This window comes from Biomphalaria glabrata, chromosome 10, assembly GCF_947242115.1.
Source record: "Biomphalaria glabrata chromosome 10, xgBioGlab47.1, whole genome shotgun sequence".
Lineage (NCBI taxonomy): Eukaryota > Metazoa > Mollusca > Gastropoda > Planorbidae > Biomphalaria > Biomphalaria glabrata.
Genome location: NC_074720.1, coordinates 26,197,859 through 26,221,827, shown reverse-complemented (window position 1 = coordinate 26,221,827; position 23,969 = coordinate 26,197,859). Strand labels below are relative to the sequence as shown.

Genomic DNA, 23,969 nt, shown 5'->3' with positions numbered 1-23,969 from the left:
TTCATTTAACTATTGATATATATTGTGATGAATGTATATTTTATTTACTCATATTAATAAACAACAAAAAACGTCATAGTAAAATTTGAACTTTAATACAAATTGAATAAACAATCATTACACTGTACAAAAAAATATCACAGTTTCTCAGTCCACATTAAATTAATAATGTTTGATTGCTAGAATCAACAGAAGTTAGATATTTGTACAATCACTTTACATAAAAGTCTACATAAATTGAAGTTACTTTAACAGGACCAAAGATGCTGCAAATGGATTCTCCTGCAGGTCTTGTAGTCGACAACTTATCAACCACTTGTCTATCATTGGTTTGGCTTCATATATTTTGTCATTTTCAATGCTGTCTTTGAGACTATCAATCTCTGACAAATATCTTTAAAAGAAGAAAGAAAACAATTTATTTCACCCAACAATAGTTATTTGACCTAGTATAAATAAGGCTTGTCTTTGAGTCCGAAGATTAACACTTTCAGAGTAGTGTTGCTCTCAGGGAGTAACTTTGATGAATTTTAAAAATATATTTCCTTTTTCCATGCTCAGTTTAAATTTACTAAAAAAAAAATTCTTGAATAATTTATTTTAATGATTACAATTTTTTTAACCAATTCATTTTCCTTTAAAATCATATCAAATATGTCAGATTATATAATAAAATTTATAAGTTACATTAGTTTTAATAACACTAACCCTCTTGCACATTTTTGTTTTACCTGGAAAACTCAATTTGTTTTTTAATCAAAATAATTTGCACTGAAAAAGTTAAGAAGAAGTGCAGCATTTCATTTGGCTGCACATTCTTTGCTGCGATCTACATGCCACATTCAGCACAGACATAACCATTGTCTGCCGGTGGTCAGATTAGGTTCTCTATAATCTACATCTGTTCTCAGCTGTAGATTTCCTTTGGTGTCAAAGGTGTATCCTGCGACATTTGTAATAAATCTGCTTTTTCGTTTGGAAGCCGCCTTCTGCCATGCAAATATTATCAGTCTCTGACAATGCACATGTTTACATGTAGTCATAAAGATTTACATTTGTCAGAAATGACTATGCGTCAGACATTTTTGTGAAAGGGTAGCACCAACCTTCTAGTGATACCAAAAAAAAAAAAAAAAAGAGTTACCAGTGCATTCATAAAACTTTACTGAAGCCTGCCTGGTTGTGTGGTATGCGCTCTGGAATGTTGTTTGATGGTCCTGTCTTCCTGCAGGAGGTTTTGCATAGGATGTAATAATCTTCAAATCTGAAGAGACATCCTAAACATTTTACTAGCCCCCTAGGTTTTTTGGAACAAAGCACTAACAGCTTAATTACATGTTCTGCTCTATTATAGAGATAGCAAGAAATTTCACACTAAGATCTGTTATGGAGTAAATGATTAAAACGAACGAGTATAAATCAGTATATAAATGAAAATATAAATAACTTAGAAATCTATTTATATAAATAATATGAGATTAATATGAAATAATATGAAAGAGAACATCTAACAGGTCTCCCAAGAAGCACTCTAAAGATCAACTCAGTTAGTTTGCCCTCAATGACATAGAGGAAAACAGCTGGCAGCAAATGGCTTCTGAAATATAGACAGCTAGACAACTGTAAGGAAAGATGAAAGACATATCCTTGAGACTCTTGAAAGACATATCTTTGAGTGAAAGACATACCTTTGAGACTCGAAAAGCTATAGCCAAATACAAGCGCAGATGGCAAAAAGGATAAGTTTTGTCTGCATCAGATGTAACAAAATATGCTTGTCACAGCTGGGTATGCATAGTAATGTGAAATACTGCTCACATCCTTAATCTTGGGACTTAAAAAGTCAATGCCTCAAAAGACTCACCTTTGAAAGAGTAGCATCACTTTTGAGTACTTGTATTTTCCTAATCTGACATCAAGCAGCTCTGTTCTTTCTAAACTGTCTTCACTTCTGTAGACTTGAAGTGTTCTCATTGACACTAATTCTCTATAACAATAAACTTCAAAAATACTATTGGATTTTTAAAGCTTTTTAATTTTTTACATAGAAAGTTTCAGATGAATTATACTTGTTAATGATAAAAGTTTGTATCTTCATGTTATGAGTGTATTTACTTTTCTAGTAAAATTTAGTAAAAAGTATTATTATCTGTAAACGGACTCTTATAGTTCAACACCAAGGCAGTGCTTTTTGGTGAGCTGAAACGTGGTTGGCACAACAGAGGTGACCCCTGAAAACATTTTAAAGATCAGTTTAGGAGCCAACATGCTTTGACTGACATAAAAGAAAACACCTGGCAGCTTCCGAATGAGACAGCTGGAGACTTATTACAAAGATACACCTTTGAGACTAAAAGGAAATCTACAGCAAAGGATAGATGTAGAAGACAGAAAGAGAACCTAAGCCAACCAGTTATGTCTGAGCTGGATATGGCAAAATATGCAGCCAGGACTGCATAGCTACAAGAAATAGTGCATTCCTCCTAATCTCTGGACTCAAAGACAAGCCTTATTATTATTATTGTAATAAACCTGGTGGTGACACAGATGGGGGTAGTGGTATGTGTAGACAGCCGACGCAAATCGCCCCTGGCCAGCACTAGATGAGCGGTCAACAGTGACGAGTTAAGACGGTCAGCCACGATGGTTCAGGAAGGATCTGTGTTGTAAATAGAGCTCAGCAGCGTCACGAGGGATGTCATGTGATCAACCAGAATGGCGAGACATTCCATCAGTTTATAGAAGGCTTCTAGGAACCCTATATAAAGAGCGGAGGTGTCACAGTCAAGGCGGCTCAGTACTGTCTGGTCGACTACAGATGACTTGGTTCAGTGGTGTGGTTCTTTATGGTGCATTACGACAGTTCAGTGCAGATACTGTCAAGTACAGTCAAGAAACCTCGTTTTAGTATGAGACAGCATATTGATCTTGATCTGCGATCTGGTTCGACCCAACCAGCCCAGTGTGTGAAGTCAGTCCTGAACAGTTGAACCCAGTCCAAGTCCGGGACAAGACAGAGAGGCCAGTGCAAGAGTTGATACGGCGGTATGGTTGTTAACAGTCTGTGTTACATTTTGCCAATTGTACAGTTGTGATTTATTTGACATTAAACTATTACGTTATTTTGGAGCCCTGAGTTGTCAAGTTGGTGGTGTCATGTGGTGCAGTTTGAAGAGAGCCTGGATAGGGAGATTTGTAACATTATCATTTTTGTAATAAAAGACAACTAGAGAAGAAATGGCCAAGGCCTCCTTTATATCATTATCTGATGCAGATGACTTTGCATCATATTTTCATATATATATAGCTCCAAAACATTGTGGAAAGTTTTGACCTACATATAAAGTCGAGTAAAGAAAAATAGACATAATTTAAGTTTTTTCTTCAAGTTGGAAGATTAATGAGGCGCACAGTATTTCACGTGGCGACACAGTCCCAGCTGTGACCTACATAATATAGTTTTATTATCACAAAATTTTACACAACCCTTGTGAGTCAATCTCACACATTATGTTATACACAAATTCCAACCTTTATCACATCAGTAACCTTCAATTAATAAAAATGAGAGCATTATTATCCTGAACTTAATAGGAGAAAAATGATGACTTCTTTTGTTCACATTTGGAGCTGTGAATAATCTAGATTACATACAATGCTTAAATGACACAAAACATTTTCATCTTAATAAAAATGGTTTATGCATATGTGCAAATAATATACAAGTTTAATGTTAATGAAAGACTCAAAGTAGCTATTGCACCTACAAAAACATTTGAAACACTAGGAAAATAATCATATTTTCAGAAGATAATATGAAACACAAAATGCTTTTTTCATCCTTTTAAAAATGGTTTCTATAAATAATAACGATAATAATAATCTTTATTGTCCGTATGGAAATTTGTCTTACAATTTGTGCATTACACCAAACAAAAAACATTATAACTATAAGAAACCAAAGTGTACATTCACACCAGACTCACTCATAATTTACATGTGACAAAGTTTATACCAGATTGTTCTTATTTAATGATTTGATTGCCAGGGGAACAAAAGAGTGTTTGTGTCTGTTTGTCTTTGTTATCAGTGTCTTGTATCTCTTTTGTGATGGTAAAATCACAAAATCCTGACACAAAGGGTGATTCTTTATTTCATGGATCTTGTTAGCTTTTTTAGAGATGTTTGTCTCAAACAACTGTTAACTATGCGTTCATTAGATATAACATTGTTTACCCTAACCCTCTGAGATCTCTGGGTCAAAAATTCATTAGCCCATAGTATTATGTATGGACTAATCTTCAACGCTTTCATCTTTTCAATGAGTAAATGAAGTTGTATAGTATTAAAAGCTGATGAGAAATCAATAAAGAACAATCTTACATAAGTGTTCGGTAAGTCCAGATGTTTGTAGACACAATTTAAAATATTTAGGATGGCATTGTCTACGCCTTTACCCTTTTGGTAAGCAAATTGTAAAGGGTCTAACTTATTATAAAGATCATTCAGAAGAAACATTTTAACCAATTTTTCTAAACATTTAGACACAATGGAAGTAAGTGAAACAGGTCTATAGTCATTCATTTCCTTTGGTTTGGAAACCTTTGGCACAGGTACAATTATAGATGACTTCCACACAGGTGGTATCTCATGGTTTAGTAATGAAGTAGAAAAAAATATCTTGGAAAGGTTCAGCTAGTTGTTCAGCACATTCTTTTAAGATTCGCCCTTTTATTCCATCAGGCCCACCAGCTTTCATTGGGTTGACGTTTTTGAAAATGTTACAAACTTGCTCTTTGGTAATCGCTAATTCTAAACAGTTGTTAACATTGACATCCTCAAGGGCCTTGAGTCTTCGATAATTAAAATCTTTCGCGTCGAAGTGACAATAGAAATCATTTAACTCGTAGGCTAATGTTTTTTTGTCTCTTGTAGCAAGATTATTTTTAATTTTGACTTGTGCTCCTGCCATTTTGTTCATGATGTCCCACGCCTGTCTCATGTCACTTGTCTTAATTGAGTCTTCCAGCTTGGTGCGGTAGTTTCTCCTCCCTTCCTCAAGATCGACGTTGAGATTTCGTTGAGCTATTTTCCTTGTCTGTCCATCGCCACTCATATATGCTCTTTTCTTTTTGATTATTTCCGGTTTTATTTTTGCAGTGACCCATGGTTTATTGTTGGGGTATATCTTGATGCTCTTAGTACTGACACACATGTTTTCACAGAATTTGATGTAATTTGTCACTGTGTCTACCCATTCTTCCAGATTTGAAGTGGTCTCTTTAAACAAATTCCAGTCAGTGCAGTCTAGACATCCCTGTAGTTTGAGAATATTGCCCTGAGTCCATTCTTGCACATGTGTGCATTCAATAAGCAAAAACAAGAGCACCATGCAGATGATATTAAGATCTTCCACTAATGTTTGTTAATTCTGAGATACGGATGACATAAAGATGTTTCAGTAGGTGCTTATTACTTTTGAGAGAAGGTTGTACATATCAAGAACTGCCTTCTAGTAACAGCTATTTCAACTCCACAATAAAGATAATAGTTAATTCAGATTTTCAATAGCTATTCAGTTTTTTATTTTAAATGAACAGACAGAACTTTTGTCAATAAAGAAATAAAAACAGCTAAAGCTAAATTTTTAAATACTGATATATCTAATAGACTTTTTACAAACCTAGCATTTTGAAGAAGCCTCAAGCAAATGTAAGCCAGTTTGTTTAATTGAGGTGGAAGGTCTTCAACTTCAGAATTGCTAACTTTCCATTTTTCTAACTGCTTCAATCCATTGGTTCCCTGAGCCTCTTTTAAGTATTTCTCAAAACATGACCTGATATTTTCAAGATAAAAAAATGACAAAAATGATATTTTTAAGATAAAATGACAAAACTAAATTATGACAGTGTGTGAACAATTAAAACCCTTTTATTGGAAAAATGTGAAATATACATGTTTCACACTGGGTCTGTCACTCTTGGTAGGAGAAAGCTTCTGTAATGTAACGTTCAAGAAATGTACAAGGAAAAAAATATTTCCCTCATTTCCACAAATAGGGATTTTCTTTGAGTTGTTGTATCAAGACTCATGTCCACAGATTCAACTCTTCTTGGATTTGTCAGTATGTATCATTTCAAAATCGCCAAAGGTCTACTGTAGCTGTTTAAAAATTGAGTGTCTATATTTTTCTTTTAAGAATGATGTGTGGGTCTATATTTTTCTTTTAAGAATGATGTGTGAGTCTATATTTTTCTTTTAAGAATGATGTGTGAGTCTATATTTTTCTTTTAAGAATGATGTGTGAGTCTATATTTTTCATTTAAGAATGATGTGTGAGTCTATATTTTTCTTTTAAGAATGATGTGTGAGTCTATATTTTTCTTTTAAGAATGATGTGTGAGTCTATATTTTTCTTTTAAGAATGATGTGTGAGTCTATATTTTTCTTTTAAGAATGATCTGTGAGTCTATATTTTTCTTTTAAGAATGATCTGTGGGTCTATATTTTTCTTTTAAGAATATAGTGTGAGTCTATATTTTTCTTTTAAGAATGATCTGTGGGTCTATATTTTTCTTTTAAGAATGATGTGTGAGTCTATATTTTTCTTTTAAGAATGATCTGTGAGTCTATATTTTTCTTTTAAGAATGATCTGTGGGTCTATATTTTTCTTTTAAGAATGATGTGTGAGTCTATATTTTTCTTTTAAGAATGATCTGTGAGTCTATATTTTTCTTTTAAGAATGATCTGTGAGTCTATATTTTTCTTTTAAGAATGATCTGTGGGTCTATATTTTTCTTTTAAGAATATAGTGTGAGTCTATATTTTTCTTTTAAGAATGATCTGTGGGTCTATATTTTTCTTTTAAGAATGATGTGTGAGTCTATATTTTTCTTTTAAGAATGATCTGTGAGTCTATATTTTTCTTTTAAGAATGATGTGTGGGTCTATATTTTTCTTTTAAGAATGATGTGTGGGTCTATATTTTTCTTTTAAGAATGATGTGTGAGTCTATATTTTTCTTTTAAGAATGATCTGTGAGTCTATATTTTTCTTTTAAGAATGATCTGTGGGTCTATATTTTTCTTTTAAGAATGATGTGTGGGTCTATATTTTTCTTTTAAGAATGATGTGTGGGTCTATATTTTTCTTTTAAGAATGATCTGTGGGTCTATATTTTTCTTTTAAGAATATAGTGTGAGTCTATATTTTTCTTTTAAGAATGATGTGTGGGTCTATATTTTTCTTTTAAGAATATAGTGTGGGTCTATATTTTTCTTTTAAGAATGATGTGTGTGTCTATATATTTCTTTTAAAAAGGATAACATGTATGCTTTTCTTTTCAACCTTAATGTGAAGAAGACAAAATCTTAAACCTTTTGAGCTCAGGCTCAATTGGACTATTTCAACCAGTTTTTGTTTTAAATCTATTTTTTCAAAAATAACACCAAGGAGTTTTCTACTAAGTTAAAGATTTGACAAGTACTGAGAAAAAATAATTTTAAACTTATCATTTTCACAAATTACTATTTTGTTAAAACTGAACTATAACTTTCATTTGCATAATTTGCATTTTGTAATAACATTTATAAGGAATTAAAGAACAGTCTACATTGGGCAGGTCACCTTGAAAGAATGTCAGATAACAGAGGAGCGAAAATTGTATACAGGCAAAAACCAAAAGGCTGGCAACCCAAAGGCAGACCCGAATGCAATGGATTGATGATGTGGAGGCAGATCTGCAACAGCTTGGGGTTAGGGCGTGGAGACAAAGGGCACAGGAGAAATCTGAATGGAAGGATGTGTTGAAGCAGGCCAGAGCCCTCCATGGGCTGTAGCGCCACTGGGATGGATGGATGGATTTATAAGGAATTAAAATATAGACCTTCCCTCAGGGAACAGTAGCAGAAAAAAAAAAGAAGAGGCAGAAAAAGACAGCGATGGGAAGACAACATAAAAGAATCACTGAAGAGATTCTAGTCAAGGCAAAAAGGAGAAAGATAGTCAACAAATCTTGTGTGGTGTCCCAAAAGAGAGAGATATCTTTATGCCCACAAAAGTTTAAGATACCAAGCAATGCCTTGGATCAAAGTAACTTCTCAAAGACCTCTCTACTAAACAAAAATAAAAAATAATAATGTTCATGTATCAGAAAAACTTGACTAACCAATCATAAACTAATTGATACATTAAAATTATATTCCGTCTATGGCCAAGCCACACTAATTGAAAGCGTTGTTAATCATTCACTTCATCTTTTTGTGTACACAGGTTGATCAAGGATCTCTCATATAATTCAGAATATATTCACCAAGGTTACACAGCTGTTAGACATAAATTGCCTGACTGGTAAAAGAAAAGCCAATGCTACTAGCATGAACTGATTATTGTCACTCCTATTATTCACTTATATTAAAGTTTTTCCATGAAACCAATGAACAATAAATACACTAGTCTGTAATTTAAGACTCACTTTGTCAGTAATTTATCACGAACCCTACAAAGTTCTTTCCACTCAGGGCTTGCCAGATACAGGGCTTTAGTATCACTCAGAAATAAAGTTTCCACACATCTCTGATCTCCCATCAATAACAGTTCACAATAACGTTGCAGCTCTAGCACAGTGTAGTCCACAAACAATTTTTCACTATTCTAGACAAACACAAAAAGTGAGATTTCAGTTTCTACTTATAACACTAGAAAGACTGTTTCTAAAATTCACCAACAGATAAATTTTTTAAAACTTTTATACCAAAAAAACATTATACTAGATTAAAATTTACTTTCATCTTGAGCTGCTTAAATAGATTATATCAAATGTCCACATTGATTTCCTATGTATGTTCCAATCAGTAAGTATTGTAATAAAGAGACACAAAAACGTTCATTCCCTTGGCAATTAAATTATTGAATAACAAACAACTTTGTGATGTTACCTTCAGTGTAATGTTTGAATGAAACTAGAAACTTGTGCTATTGTTGCACAATGGTAAAGCAAATTTCATCAAGGAAAATAAAGACGTTTGTTAAGACACAAGACTCTTCAAAATAAACAGACGCTCTCAGGTTCTATTTTAATAAATACTTTAGATGTACAATTCTACAACTACAATGGCATAAATATTTCTTACATTCTATACATCTATATAGTTCAAAATTTAAATAGTTTTTCATTAAATTTTATTTTATTACAAAGCTTATATCAACTCCCCTAAGTCTGTCTGGTAAAAAAGTTTATACACATTATTTCTCCCACACCTAATCTCAGATCAAGCTGAAATTTTGCATAATTATTTCTTTTACCTGACAAAAAAAGAATAAATATTAACTAAAAAAAATTGAGTACTGGTAATTAATTATTCTTTTTGGTATGAAACAAAGGTTTGAAACTAACAATAGTAGGCATAGTTGTTAGCATGTTAGTTTGAAGAGGCTTGAGCCCTCAAGTTTGAATTCAGGTCGTTGAATCTTTTTTTTTTAAATAAACACATTTAACAAATGATCACAGTAACATTCACACAGATACCCGTTTCACCCCCAACCCTTTCTCAACTGAGCCAGACGTGATAGTATAATTGCGTTTTGAGAACGCTAAAAGCATGAAATTGTGCTAAACAAAAACAATTGGTAAAAATATTTCTAATCGCACAGATTTATTATTGTTAGTCTAGATCAGTGATATCCAACCTTACTCAGGATATTTTAATTTCCATTACTTGTGTCCCGAGCCACATCACATCACAAACAAAATGAAATTAACCTATTTGATAAGAAACCCTTGGATCTTGTACTTACATTGATTAATGGAATATTTAAAAGGGATACTTTTTTTACCAGTCAGAAAATGACGTTGTTTCTCTACTTTAAATGTGAGCAACATTGTAGCTTAATTTACCACCAACCTATTTTCTTGTCTCTTTTTGAGAAATATTCTCATTAATCCTTCATTCTCTAGGCGTGGTTTAACAATCTTTTATTTGCTGCTTAAATCAAGAATGTCGTTATATTTGTTTTATAATTCCATGTAAATGTTTTTTTTTAAAGAGGCCACACTTTTTTTTATAAAACAAGCATGTTGGTTTATGAGCATATTTCACAAAAGAGTGAAGATCTGTCCACTTTTCCTGGAAGATTACCATTTCATAAACATAAAAATGTTTAAGGTCATGGTACCAAAATTAATCCATTAGAGAAAAAATGAGAGCCCTAAAGTAGGTAAAGATATATTTTTCACATTTTTTTGGAGGGGATGATTTTCTATATTTTGTACCGATGTTTCAGCAGGGCTGGATGTTCACAGGCTGTATTATGGGCATCACTGGTCTAGATATATTACAAATTACTAATGCGTAGGGCGTAGTAATCTTCTTTTTTGAAGTAACGTCTATAATCTATTTATTGATGCATTTCTTTAATAATAACATTATTTTTTTTATTGTTCCCATTGAACTACATCAGTGATACACAAATTAAGACCCACAGGACACAGATAATATCTTGCTAGTATACAATCATATACACAACTATATCTATTTATTCCACTTAGCTTACTTTGATAGTTTGTCTAGGAGGATCCAAACTTAGCATCTGGGTTGTTTTAGCTTGATAGACAATAAAAATGTCTTGGTCACTCTGAGCAACACTGCAGTTGTATCTAAAATTAGATGGTATGTAACCAAATTGTCAAATCAAACCATTTAGGAAATATAATATTTAAAAAATACAACTATTCTGTCAATATGCTACTATTTTTCACACATAAATAATGTCAAAATATATATATGTTAGTGATAACTTTCAGAAAAAAGAAATTTTCAATGTAATCATTCCAGTGTTTGTGTCTAGAATGTACCAACTGAGCAACTATTACTAGTACATATTTGAATGACCTAAAGGTCAGTGGGGTTGATGGGGGTTTTCAAGTGGGTATTTTATACAGCCAACATTAAAATTAAAAGAATTTAAAAGTTAAGTTCCCTTTTCACACCTTGCGATCTATGAGTGATCTATTGTGCAGATGAAGTAAAGGTCATTTGGAGGTGCTGTGGCTGAGTGATAAGGCACTGGGGGTCCCAGGATCAAATCCTGGAGAAGATTTTTACTTACCGGTTCTTTAGGGTGCCTCTGACTCCTTCAAGCTGACATTAGTTGGGGAAAAGTAAAGATCATTGTGTTGGCTAAATGAAACCGTTGTTAATCATGTGTCACAGAAACAGATAACATTAAGATGTACTAATGGGATACTACTTAGAACAGGTAGTGTACAACTTGAATGTCACTATTAGAACTGGAGGACTCAGCAGTGAAATCAAATGTTAAACTTTTAAAATTACATTCTCAGGCAGGGGTTCTCAACCTGTGTGCTTTTTTTTTTTGTAACAATTGTATTGTCGTGCAATAAATAATTTTAACATTTTAAATAATAAATATTTTTTCTAGGCAGAAATTCCAGCACTTCATGAGATATTTGAAAAGCATTTTCATTTATTTTTACTTGCTTCTTCATTGTTTTATAGTCAATGTTATTGAAGGTAATATTTTCATAATGGAACAATATGCTATATATGTAACTTTGATAAAGTTGCTTCATTTTTAGAAAAGTATAAAATCATGTGTAAAATATTTGTGATTTCATTGTGATGATATTGGTCTGGATTTCAATGTTTGGTACAAAATGTGTCACCAAAAGTCATCAGAAATCATTGTATGATTCATCGACAAATATTAGCAATGCACTGCCACAAGAATTACAAGAAGCAATGAAAACATCACTGCAATGATCAAATGCAATATGGCTCATTTGTCTGAAAATATCAGATCTTTCAAAATGATGCTTCAATTTTATCAGACAAAATAGGATGAAAACAAATATTTATATGTTTTCAATATTACCTGCTTTCTAAGAGGAATTCTTCAAAATAATATTTGCGCATGCTTTTCAAATCTGCTGGATTTACACTTGTTAGGAGTGTCCATTCAAACTCAAAGTTCAAATGTTAAGAATTAAGACATGACAGAACACGTTTATTGAACTTATTAATAGAGATGCAATGAAAAATGATTTCTCTTCAATGTCAATTCTTTATGTCATATCCCGTTTTGTCTGTGTTGTGACATTTTGTTTTCCTTTCTAATAACATGTTTTTGCAAAGCATAGTTTTCCAGCAGTTTAGATTTCAAGTCTAAAGACAAAAGTAGACTTGATGAAAAGGATGACATTCACTGTGATCTTGCAAAGACTGCTAATAGAATTCCTAACCTATGAAATAGAAACAAGCTCAACCTTCGCATCGACTTTGTCTTGCATTCACTGGCTATCACAATAGTATTGTAGCAGTGTAGTTTACTATCTTTCTTTCTGCCTTGCTTTTCAAATATTCACATAAGTATACAACATGAATTTGGGGAAAGCGCAAAAGAAAATAAAATAAATGGTAGTCATAAAAAAAAATATTATTTTTTATTTAATTTAATTATACGCAGAAATATATTTTAGACAAAACATAATTTCATGTTATTTCATACTTGACATAAAGCTTTGGCAATGCTTATTATATATATCAGATATATCTCTACATTATGATTACAATTTTTTTACTAAAGCATTATCAAAAAGTGCTGTTACTTTAGAATTTTTATTCACAGTTTGGGGTTGCCGCATGGTGGGAAACAGTAAAAGGGCGCACTGAGCTAAAAGGTTTAAAACCGCTGTTCTAAATCCTCATCCTCATTTACATGTGACAAAGTTTATACCAGATTGTTCTTATTTAATGATTTGATTGCCAGGGGAACAAAAGAGTGTTTGTGTCTGTTTGTCTTTGTTATCAGTGTCTTGTATCTCTTTTGTGATGGTAAAATCACAAAATCCTGACACAAAGGGTGATTCTTTATTTCATGGATCTTGTTAGCTTTTTTAGAGATGTTTGTCTCAAACAACTGTTAACTATGCGTTCATTAGATATAACATTGTTTACCCTAACCCTCTGAGATCTCTGGGTCAAAAATTCATTAGCCCATAGTATTATGTATGGACTAATCTTCAACGCTTTCATCTTTTCAATGAGTAAATGAAGTTGTATAGTATTAAAAGCTGATGAGAAATCAATAAAGAACAATCTTACATAAGTGTTCGGTAAGTCCAGATGTTTGTAGACACAATTTAAAATATTTAGGATGGCATTGTCTACGCCTTTACCCTTTTGGTAAGCAAATTGTAAAGGGTCTAACTTATTATAAAGATCATTCAGAAGAAACATTTTAACCAATTTTTCTAAACATTTAGACACAATGGAAGTAAGTGAAACAGGTCTATAGTCATTCATTTCCTTTGGTTTGGAAACCTTTGGCACAGGTACAATTATAGATGACTTCCACACAGGTGGTATCTCATGGTTTAGTAATGAAGTAGAAAAAAATATCTTGGAAAGGTTCAGCTAGTTGTTCAGCACATTCTTTTAAGATTCGCCCTTTTATTCCATCAGGCCCACCAGCTTTCATTGGGTTGACGTTTTTGAAAATGTTACAAACTTGCTCTTTGGTAATCGCTAATTCTAAACAGTTGTTAACATTGACATCCTCAAGGGCCTTGAGTCTTCGATAATTAAAATCTTTCGCGTCGAAGTGACAATAGAAATCATTTAACTCGTAGGCTAATGTTTTTTTGTCTCTTGTAGCAAGATTATTTTTAATTTTGACTTGTGCTCCTGCCATTTTGTTCATGATGTCCCACGCCTGTCTCATGTCACTTGTCTTAATTGAGTCTTCCAGCTTGGTGCGGTAGTTTCTCCTCCCTTCCTCAAGATCGACGTTGAGATTTCGTTGAGCTATTTTCCTTGTCTGTCCATCGCCACTCATATATGCTCTTTTCTTTTTGATTATTTCCGGTTTTATTTTTGCAGTGACCCATGGTTTATTGTTGGGGTATATCTTGATGCTCTTAGTACTGACACACATGTTTTCACAGAATTTGATGTAATTTGTCACTGTGTCTACCCATTCTTCCAGATTTGAAGTGGTCTCTTTAAACAAATTCCAGTCAGTGCAGTCTAGACATCCCTGTAGTTTGAGAATATTGCCCTGAGTCCATTCTTGCACATGTGTGCATTCAATAAGCAAAAACAAGAGCACCATGCAGATGATATTAAGATCTTCCACTAATGTTTGTTAATTCTGAGATACGGATGACATAAAGATGTTTCAGTAGGTGCTTATTACTTTTGAGAGAAGGTTGTACATATCAAGAACTGCCTTCTAGTAACAGCTATTTCAACTCCACAATAAAGATAATAGTTAATTCAGATTTTCAATAGCTATTCAGTTTTTTATTTTAAATGAACAGACAGAACTTTTGTCAATAAAGAAATAAAAACAGCTAAAGCTAAATTTTTAAATACTGATATATCTAATAGACTTTTTACAAACCTAGCATTTTGAAGAAGCCTCAAGCAAATGTAAGCCAGTTTGTTTAATTGAGGTGGAAGGTCTTCAACTTCAGAATTGCTAACTTTCCATTTTTCTAACTGCTTCAATCCATTGGTTCCCTGAGCCTCTTTTAAGTATTTCTCAAAACATGACCTGATATTTTCAAGATAAAAAAATGACAAAAATGATATTTTTAAGATAAAATGACAAAACTAAATTATGACAGTGTGTGAACAATTAAAACCCTTTTATTGGAAAAATGTGAAATATACATGTTTCACACTGGGTCTGTCACTCTTGGTAGGAGAAAGCTTCTGTAATGTAACGTTCAAGAAATGTACAAGGAAAAAAATATTTCCCTCATTTCCACAAATAGGGATTTTCTTTGAGTTGTTGTATCAAGACTCATGTCCACAGATTCAACTCTTCTTGGATTTGTCAGTATGTATCATTTCAAAATCGCCAAAGGTCTACTGTAGCTGTTTAAAAATTGAGTGTCTATATTTTTCTTTTAAGAATGATGTGTGGGTCTATATTTTTCTTTTAAGAATGATGTGTGAGTCTATATTTTTCTTTTAAGAATGATGTGTGAGTCTATATTTTTCTTTTAAGAATGATGTGTGAGTCTATATTTTTCATTTAAGAATGATGTGTGAGTCTATATTTTTCTTTTAAGAATGATGTGTGAGTCTATATTTTTCTTTTAAGAATGATCTGTGAGTCTATATTTTTCTTTTAAGAATGATGTGTGAGTCTATATTTTTCTTTTAAGAATGATGTGTGAGTCTATATTTTTCTTTTAAGAATGATCTGTGAGTCTATATTTTTCTTTTAAGAATGATCTGTGGGTCTATATTTTTCTTTTAAGAATATAGTGTGAGTCTATATTTTTCTTTTAAGAATGATCTGTGGGTCTATATTTTTCTTTTAAGAATGATGTGTGAGTCTATATTTTTCTTTTAAGAATGATCTGTGAGTCTATATTTTTCTTTTAAGAATGATCTGTGGGTCTATATTTTTCTTTTAAGAATGATGTGTGAGTCTATATTTTTCTTTTAAGAATGATCTGTGAGTCTATATTTTTCTTTTAAGAATGATCTGTGAGTCTATATTTTTCTTTTAAGAATGATCTGTGGGTCTATATTTTTCTTTTAAGAATATAGTGTGAGTCTATATTTTTCTTTTAAGAATGATCTGTGGGTCTATATTTTTCTTTTAAGAATGATGTGTGAGTCTATATTTTTCTTTTAAGAATGATCTGTGAGTCTATATTTTTCTTTTAAGAATGATGTGTGGGTCTATATTTTTCTTTTAAGAATGATGTGTGGGTCTATATTTTTCTTTTAAGAATGATGTGTGAGTCTATATTTTTCTTTTAAGAATGATCTGTGAGTCTATATTTTTCTTTTAAGAATGATCTGTGGGTCTATATTTTTCTTTTAAGAATGATGTGTGGGTCTATATTTTTCTTTTAAGAATGATGTGTGGGTCTATATTTTTCTTTTAAGAATGATCTGTGGGTCTATATTTTTCTTTTAAGAATATAGTGTGAGTCTATATTTTTCTTTTAAGAATGATGTGTGGGTCTATATTTTTCTTTTAAGAATATAGTGTGGGTCTATATTTTTCTTTTAAGAATGATGTGTGTGTCTATATATTTCTTTTAAAAAGGATAACATGTATGCTTTTCTTTTCAACCTTAATGTGAAGAAGACAAAATCTTAAACCTTTTGAGCTCAGGCTCAATTGGACTATTTCAACCAGTTTTTGTTTTAAATCTATTTTTTCAAAAATAACACCAAGGAGTTTTCTACTAAGTTAAAGATTTGACAAGTACTGAGAAAAAATAATTTTAAACTTATCATTTTCACAAATTACTATTTTGTTAAAACTGAACTATAACTTTCATTTGCATAATTTGCATTTTGTAATAACATTTATAAGGAATTAAAGAACAGTCTACATTGGGCAGGTCACCTTGAAAGAATGTCAGATAACAGAGGAGCGAAAATTGTATACAGGCAAAAACCAAAAGGCTGGCAACCCAAAGGCAGACCCGAATGCAATGGATTGATGATGTGGAGGCAGATCTGCAACAGCTTGGGGTTAGGGCGTGGAGACAAAGGGCACAGGAGAAATCTGAATGGAAGGATGTGTTGAAGCAGGCCAGAGCCCTCCATGGGCTGTAGCGCCACTGGGATGGATGGATGGATTTATAAGGAATTAAAATATAGACCTTCCCTCAGGGAACAGTAGCAGAAAAAAAAAAGAAGAGGCAGAAAAAGACAGCGATGGGAAGACAACATAAAAGAATCACTGAAGAGATTCTAGTCAAGGCAAAAAGGAGAAAGATAGTCAACAAATCTTGTGTGGTGTCCCAAAAGAGAGAGATATCTTTATGCCCACAAAAGTTTAAGATACCAAGCAATGCCTTGGATCAAAGTAACTTCTCAAAGACCTCTCTACTAAACAAAAATAAAAAATAATAATGTTCATGTATCAGAAAAACTTGACTAACCAATCATAAACTAATTGATACATTAAAATTATATTCCGTCTATGGCCAAGCCACACTAATTGAAAGCGTTGTTAATCATTCACTTCATCTTTTTGTGTACACAGGTTGATCAAGGATCTCTCATATAATTCAGAATATATTCACCAAGGTTACACAGCTGTTAGACATAAATTGCCTGACTGGTAAAAGAAAAGCCAATGCTACTAGCATGAACTGATTATTGTCACTCCTATTATTCACTTATATTAAAGTTTTTCCATGAAACCAATGAACAATAAATACACTAGTCTGTAATTTAAGACTCACTTTGTCAGTAATTTATCACGAACCCTACAAAGTTCTTTCCACTCAGGGCTTGCCAGATACAGGGCTTTAGTATCACTCAGAAATAAAGTTTCCACACATCTCTGATCTCCCATCAATAACAGTTCACAATAACGTTGCAGCTCTAGCACAGTGTAGTCCACAAACAATTTTTCACTATTCTAGACAAACACAAAAAGTGAGATTTCAGTTTCTACTTATAACACTAGAAAGACTGTTTCTAAAATTCACCAACAGATAAATTTTTTAAAACTTTTATACCAAAAAAACATTATACTAGATTAAAATTTACTTTCATCTTGAGCTGCTTAAATAGATTATATCAAATGTCCACATTGATTTCCTATGTATGTTCCAATCAGTAAGTATTGTAATAAAGAGACACAAAAACGTTCATTCCCTTGGCAATTAAATTATTGAATAACAAACAACTTTGTGATGTTACCTTCAGTGTAATGTTTGAATGAAACTAGAAACTTGTGCTATTGTTGCACAATGGTAAAGCAAATTTCATCAAGGAAAATAAAGACGTTTGTTAAGACACAAGACTCTTCAAAATAAACAGACGCTCTCAGGTTCTATTTTAATAAATACTTTAGATGTACAATTCTACAACTACAATGGCATAAATATTTCTTACATTCTATACATCTATATAGTTCAAAATTTAAATAGTTTTTCATTAAATTTTATTTTATTACAAAGCTTATATCAACTCCCCTAAGTCTGTCTGGTAAAAAAGTTTATACACATTATTTCTCCCACACCTAATCTCAGATCAAGCTGAAATTTTGCATAATTATTTCTTTTACCTGACAAAAAAAGAATAAATATTAACTAAAAAAAATTGAGTACTGGTAATTAATTATTCTTTTTGGTATGAAACAAAGGTTTGAAACTAACAATAGTAGGCATAGTTGTTAGCATGTTAGTTTGAAGAGGCTTGAGCCCTCAAGTTTGAATTCAGGTCGTTGAATCTTTTTTTTTTAAATAAACACATTTAACAAATGATCACAGTAACATTCACACAGATACCCGTTTCACCCCCAACCCTTTCTCAACTGAGCCAGACGTGATAGTATAATTGCGTTTTGAGAACGCTAAAAGCATGAAATTGTGCTAAACAAAAACAATTGGTAAAAATATTTCTAATCGCACAGATTTATTATTGTTAGTCTAGATCAGTGATATCCAACCTTACTCAGGATATTTTAATTTCCATTACTTGTGTCCCGAGCCACATCACATCACAAACAAAATGAAATTAACCTATTTGATAAGAAACCCTTGGATCTTGTACTTACATTGATTAATGGAATATTTAAAAGGGATACTTTTTTTACCAGTCAGAAAATGACGTTGTTTCTCTACTTTAAATGTGAGCAACATTGTAGCTTAATTTACCACCAACCTATTTTCTTGTCTCTTTTTGAGAAATATTCTCATTAATCCTTCATTCTCTAGGCGTGGTTTAACAATCTTTTATTTGCTGCTTAAATCAAGAATGTCGTTATATTTGTTTTATAATTCCATGTAAATGTTTTTTTTTAAAGAGGCCACACTTTTTTTTATAAAACAAGCATGTTGGTTTATGAGCATATTTCACAAAAGAGTGAAGATCTGTCCACTTTTCCTGGAAGATTACCATTTCATAAACATAAAAATGTTTAAGGTCATGGTACCAAAATTAATCCATTAGAGAAAAAATGAGAGCCCTAAAGTAGGTAAAGATATATTTTTCACATTTTTTTGGAGGGGATGATTTTCTATATTTTGTACCGATGTTTCAGCAGGGCTGGATGTTCACAGGCTGTATTATGGGCATCACTGGTCTAGATATATTACAAATTACTAATGCGTAGGGCGTAGTAATCTTCTTTTTTGAAGTAACGTCTATAATCTATTTATTGATGCATTTCTTTAATAATAACATTATTTTTTTTATTGTTCCCATTGAACTACATCAGTGATACACAAATTAAGACCCACAGGACACAGATAATATCTTGCTAGTATACAATCATATACACAACTATATCTATTTATTCCACTTAGCTTACTTTGATAGTTTGTCTAGGAGGATCCAAACTTAGCATCTGGGTTGTTTTAGCTTGATAGACAATAAAAATGTCTTGGTCACTCTGAGCAACACTGCAGTTGTATCTAAAATTAGATGGTATGTAACCAAATTGTCAAATCAAACCATTTAGGAAATATAATATTTAAAAAATACAACTATTCTGTCAATATGCTACTATTTTTCACACATAAATAATGTCAAAATATATATATGTTAGTGATAACTTTCAGAAAAAAGAAATTTTCAATGTAATCATTCCAGTGTTTGTGTCTAGAATGTACCAACTGAGCAACTATTACTAGTACATATTTGAATGACCTAAAGGTCAGTGGGGTTGATGGGGGTTTTCAAGTGGGTATTTTATACAGCCAACATTAAAATTAAAAGAATTTAAAAGTTAAGTTCCCTTTTCACACCTTGCGATCTATGAGTGATCTATTGTGCAGATGAAGTAAAGGTCATTTGGAGGTGCTGTGGCTGAGTGATAAGGCACTGGGGGTCCCAGGATCAAATCCTGGAGAAGATTTTTACTTACCGGTTCTTTAGGGTGCCTCTGACTCCTTCAAGCTGACATTAGTTGGGGAAAAGTAAAGATCATTGTGTTGGCTAAATGAAACCGTTGTTAATCATGTGTCACAGAAACAGATAACATTAAGATGTACTAATGGGATACTACTTAGAACAGGTAGTGTACAACTTGAATGTCACTATTAGAACTGGAGGACTCAGCAGTGAAATCAAATGTTAAACTTTTAAAATTACATTCTCAGGCAGGGGTTCTCAACCTGTGTGCTTTTTTTTTTTGTAACAATTGTATTGTCGTGCAATAAATAATTTAACATTTTAAATAATAAATATTTTTTCTAGGCAGAAATTCCAGCACTTCATGAGATATTTGAAAAGCATTTTCATTTATTTTTACTTGCTTCTTCATTGTTTTATAGTCAATGTTATTGAAGGTAATATTTTCATAATGGAACAATATGCTATATATGTAACTTTGATAAAGTTGCTTCATTTTTAGAAAAGTATAAAATCATGTGTAAAATATTTGTGATTTCATTGTGATGATATTGGTCTGGATTTCAATGTTTGGTACAAAATGTGTCACCAAAAGTCATCAGAAATCATTGTATGATTCATCGACAAATATTAGCAATGCACTGCCACAAGAATTACAAGAAGCAATGAAAACATCACTGCAATGATCAAATGCAATATGGCTCATTTGTCTGAAAATATCAGATCTTTCAAAATGATGCTTCAATTTTATCAGACAAAATAGGATGAAAACAAATATTTATATGTTTTCAATATTACCTGCTTTCCAAGAGGAATTCTTCAAAATAATATTTGCGCATGCTTTTCAAATCTGCTGGATTTACACTTGTTAGGAGTGTCCATTCAAACTCAAAGTTCAAATGTTAAGAATTAAGACATGACAGAACACGTTTATTGAACTTATTAATAGAGATGCAATGAAAAATGATTTCTCTTCAATGTCAATTCTTTATGTCATATCCCGTTTTGTCTGTGTTGTGACATTTTGTTTTCCTTTCTAATAACATGTTTTTGCAAAGCATAGTTTTCCAGCAGTTTAGATTTCAAGTCTAAAGACAAAAGTAGACTTGATGAAAAGGATGACATTCACTGTGATCTTGCAAAGACTGCTAATAGAATTCCTAACCTATGAAATAGAAACAAGCTCAACCTTCGCATCGACTTTGTCTTGCATTCACTGGCTATCACAATAGTATTGTAGCAGTGTAGTTTACTATCTTTCTTTCTGCCTTGCTTTTCAAATATTCACATAAGTATACAACATGAATTTGGGGAAAGCGCAAAAGAAAATAAAATAAATGGTAGTCATAAAAAAAAATATTATTTTTTATTTAATTTAATTATACGCAGAAATATATTTTAGACAAAACATAATTTCATGTTATTTCATACTTGACATAAAGCTTTGGCAATGCTTATTATATATATCAGATATATCTCTACATTATGATTACAATTTTTTTACTAAAGCATTATCAAAAAGTGCTGTTACTTTAGAATTTTTATTCACAGTTTGGGGTTGCCGCATGGTGGGAAACAGTAAAAGGGCGCACTGAGCTAAAAGGTTTAAAACCGCTGTTCTAAATCCTCATCCTCACAATGAATGTGGCTATAATTTCTTGCAATAGAGTTGTACATTTCTAAACTCTTAAATATACAAAGAAATCAATAAAGCAAGTGTGGACTATAGTTACCTTTGACTACCAAAAGGACAAACCAAGTGAACTTTGCCTAGTTCTCGTTTTACTTTTTCAACAGCAGTCACCCACCCATCAGTTTCTGTTGTAATTGAAGCTTCTTCTTGTTTCAAAAAGCTTTCTTCATAAAGGGAAGACTTTGTCATTCTTTTCATCTGTTTCTCAAGACATAATTTCTGATGATGTTCATCAATCAAACAGCACACACGTCTGCCTACTTCTTGTGATACTTGTTGCCAGTTACGAGCCTTGTTTAGTGGTGTACCATCAGGCAACAATAACTCGGTGGTATTTTCAAAAGGTAAACACTCTTGCTTATTGAAATCTAAAAAGTTTTTCATCCAAACTATTTTGAAAAAATACCAAGTCTTTGTGCTGGAGCCATCTTCACTGCTTTCACTGTCACCCTGAACTTTTTGTTTGAAATTTTTACCACAAAATTTGGAATCACATGAATGATCACATTGTGAATAGTTATTTGTTGATTCTGGCAAAGAATCCCTTACACTTTGGGCATACCCATGCCAACCTCTCTGATTGTTAACACTGTATATGAAGACAACAGAGCCTTGTGAATATGCACTAACAAGGAGATCCTTAGGGTGAGGTGGATTAGAACGATCTTGGCAGGCCCATACTCCTGTCTGAATGCAATGTTGTAGGCTCTCAAGATTAGCACATTTACAGATAAAATAAGTTACTGTATTGGTAAATGGCATGCTGAAAGGGAAAAAAATGTTTTGTAAAACTTTTGATAATAATAATCATCTAGTCATTTTAATATTTATTTGAATCATTTTTCAATCTATACTGTCTATAGATTTATCACAAATTTATTATTTTAATAAATAAAACAAAAAGAGTCTATTAGATGTTAAATATAAAGTTAATAAAGGCTAAACTCATAGGCTAGATAGCCTAACTTAACACTTTAAAATACACTAATAATCTAATATAATTTATATATGCTGTATAATATATTATAATAACAATTAAGAGTCAGCCTTACACTTACACAAAAAGTTTTGACAAATGAAAGTCAGACTTAGGTCCTTAGGACTTACTAATTAAAATTAGGTCTTGATTAGTAGAATAAGTAGATACTAGGACTAGACTAGATCTACTCTAGTAGATGTAGAGTATATCTATTTTATTATTCTATATATAATTATATATTAATATAGTCATATAGATAGATCTATAATCTATTCTATATATCTATTTAGATCTAAGTACTGGTTACTCTATCTTAATTCTTATCTTAGTCTTATCTAGAATCTAGAGTCTATCTGATCTAGAATGTTTAGTCCAATAGTGTAGTCCTAGATCTATATATACTAATATAGATCTATGATTCTATCATCTAGACTAGGTCACTAGAGTCTAGATCTATAATAATCTATATCTAAATCTAGACTAGATCTTATCTATCAAGAATCAAGAGACCCGAAACTCTCTTATTTATTAGTCTTACAAAAGAAAAAACTAGATATCATCATATAGATCTAGTGATATAGTCACAGTGAGTTGAGTGAGAACTGCCTGATCTGTGCGGTTCATCTCAGTCTCAGATATAGACTCTACGATTAGTTAAAATTATTACTGATCTGAACCCTTCGACATGAAAAATGAGAACGATGAAGAATAATATTTTTACTCGTCTTTTATACTATTAATTAAGTATTAGATCTATATTATAGAATCTAGATCTAACAATGTAGAGAAACTAATGGGGTGGAATAGAATCTAGGTCAGTGATTATAGTATGTAGCGGATCCAGAACTTTGGAAAAAGGGGGGGGGGGGCGATTTTTTTCCCAAACCCTAAGCCTAACGCCCAGTAAACGCTAACCCTAAGCATGAATGCACGAACAGCATGTATGTTTGTTTGTTTGTTTTACATGTTTCGGATGTTCCTTCAGAGTTGAAGATAATTACTTCCTAGTCCAAACCTCCTGCAGGACCACGGGGGATGGGAGCGGGCATGCAGGGTTTGAACCCGGGACCATCGATAAATCTGAACGACAGTCCAGCGCGGAAACCGCACGACCAGGCATGTATATAACCCATTTGTATATTATGTCGCACACAGACTCTGATCTCCAATTTTATCATTAGTAAATATAAAATGAAAAAGGGTAGTATCAGGTGGGAGGGGTGATACATGCAATCGCCTTCCGCCCATCGGACAAACTAATACTTTTTTTCTTTTTGTATTTTAGTTAAGAAATTACAAAATTAAAAAAAATATATGTCACTAATATAATTTATATATGCTGTAAATATAAAAGGAGCGAGCTAGGATTAACGTTTTCACTCTACCATTGCACCCTCGAATCCCCTTTCCAGACGAAAACATGACGTTTT

At 32.3% G+C, this 23,969-nt stretch overlaps 1 protein-coding gene across 2 annotated transcripts; it reads right to left on the bottom strand.

Annotated features, from left to right (window-relative positions):
• Positions 1–79: 79 nt before the first annotated feature.
• On the bottom strand, positions 80–23,062 carry LOC106054443 (uncharacterized). Of its 2 annotated transcripts, XM_013210295.2 has the most exons (10): positions 22,619–23,061; positions 21,601–22,323; positions 19,326–19,428; positions 17,248–17,426; positions 14,424–14,576; positions 10,554–10,656; positions 8,476–8,654; positions 5,684–5,836; positions 1,865–1,987; positions 80–394 (listed from the first exon to the last, which is right to left on the bottom strand). In XM_013210295.2, exons 2-10 carry the CDS (start codon positions 22,320–22,322, stop codon positions 244–246), a joined length of 1,866 nt encoding a protein of 621 aa, XP_013065749.2. In that variant the 5' UTR covers position 22,323; positions 22,619–23,061; the 3' UTR covers positions 80–243. The 2 variants fall into 2 exon arrangements, with proteins under 2 accessions (XP_013065749.2, XP_013065750.2); XM_013210296.2 differs by lacking the exon at positions 1,865–1,987 and having other exon boundaries at positions 22,619–23,062.
• Between the last annotated feature and the right edge of the window lie 907 nt (positions 23,063–23,969).

Excerpts from the sequence above, each read along its gene's own strand:
- LOC106054443 (XM_013210295.2), bottom strand. The coding sequence starts at position 22,322 with ATGCCATTTACCAATACAGTAACTTATTTTATCTGTAAATGTGCTAAT. Across the intron at positions 14,577-17,247 it reads CGTGATAAATTACTGACAAA|GTCATGTTTTGAGAAATACT; the intron begins GTGAGTCTTAAA and ends TGAAAATATCAG. Across the intron at positions 10,657-14,423 it reads AGGCTTCTTCAAAATGCTAG|ATACAACTGCAGTGTTGCTC; the intron begins GTTTGTAAAAAG and ends ATCTAATTTTAG.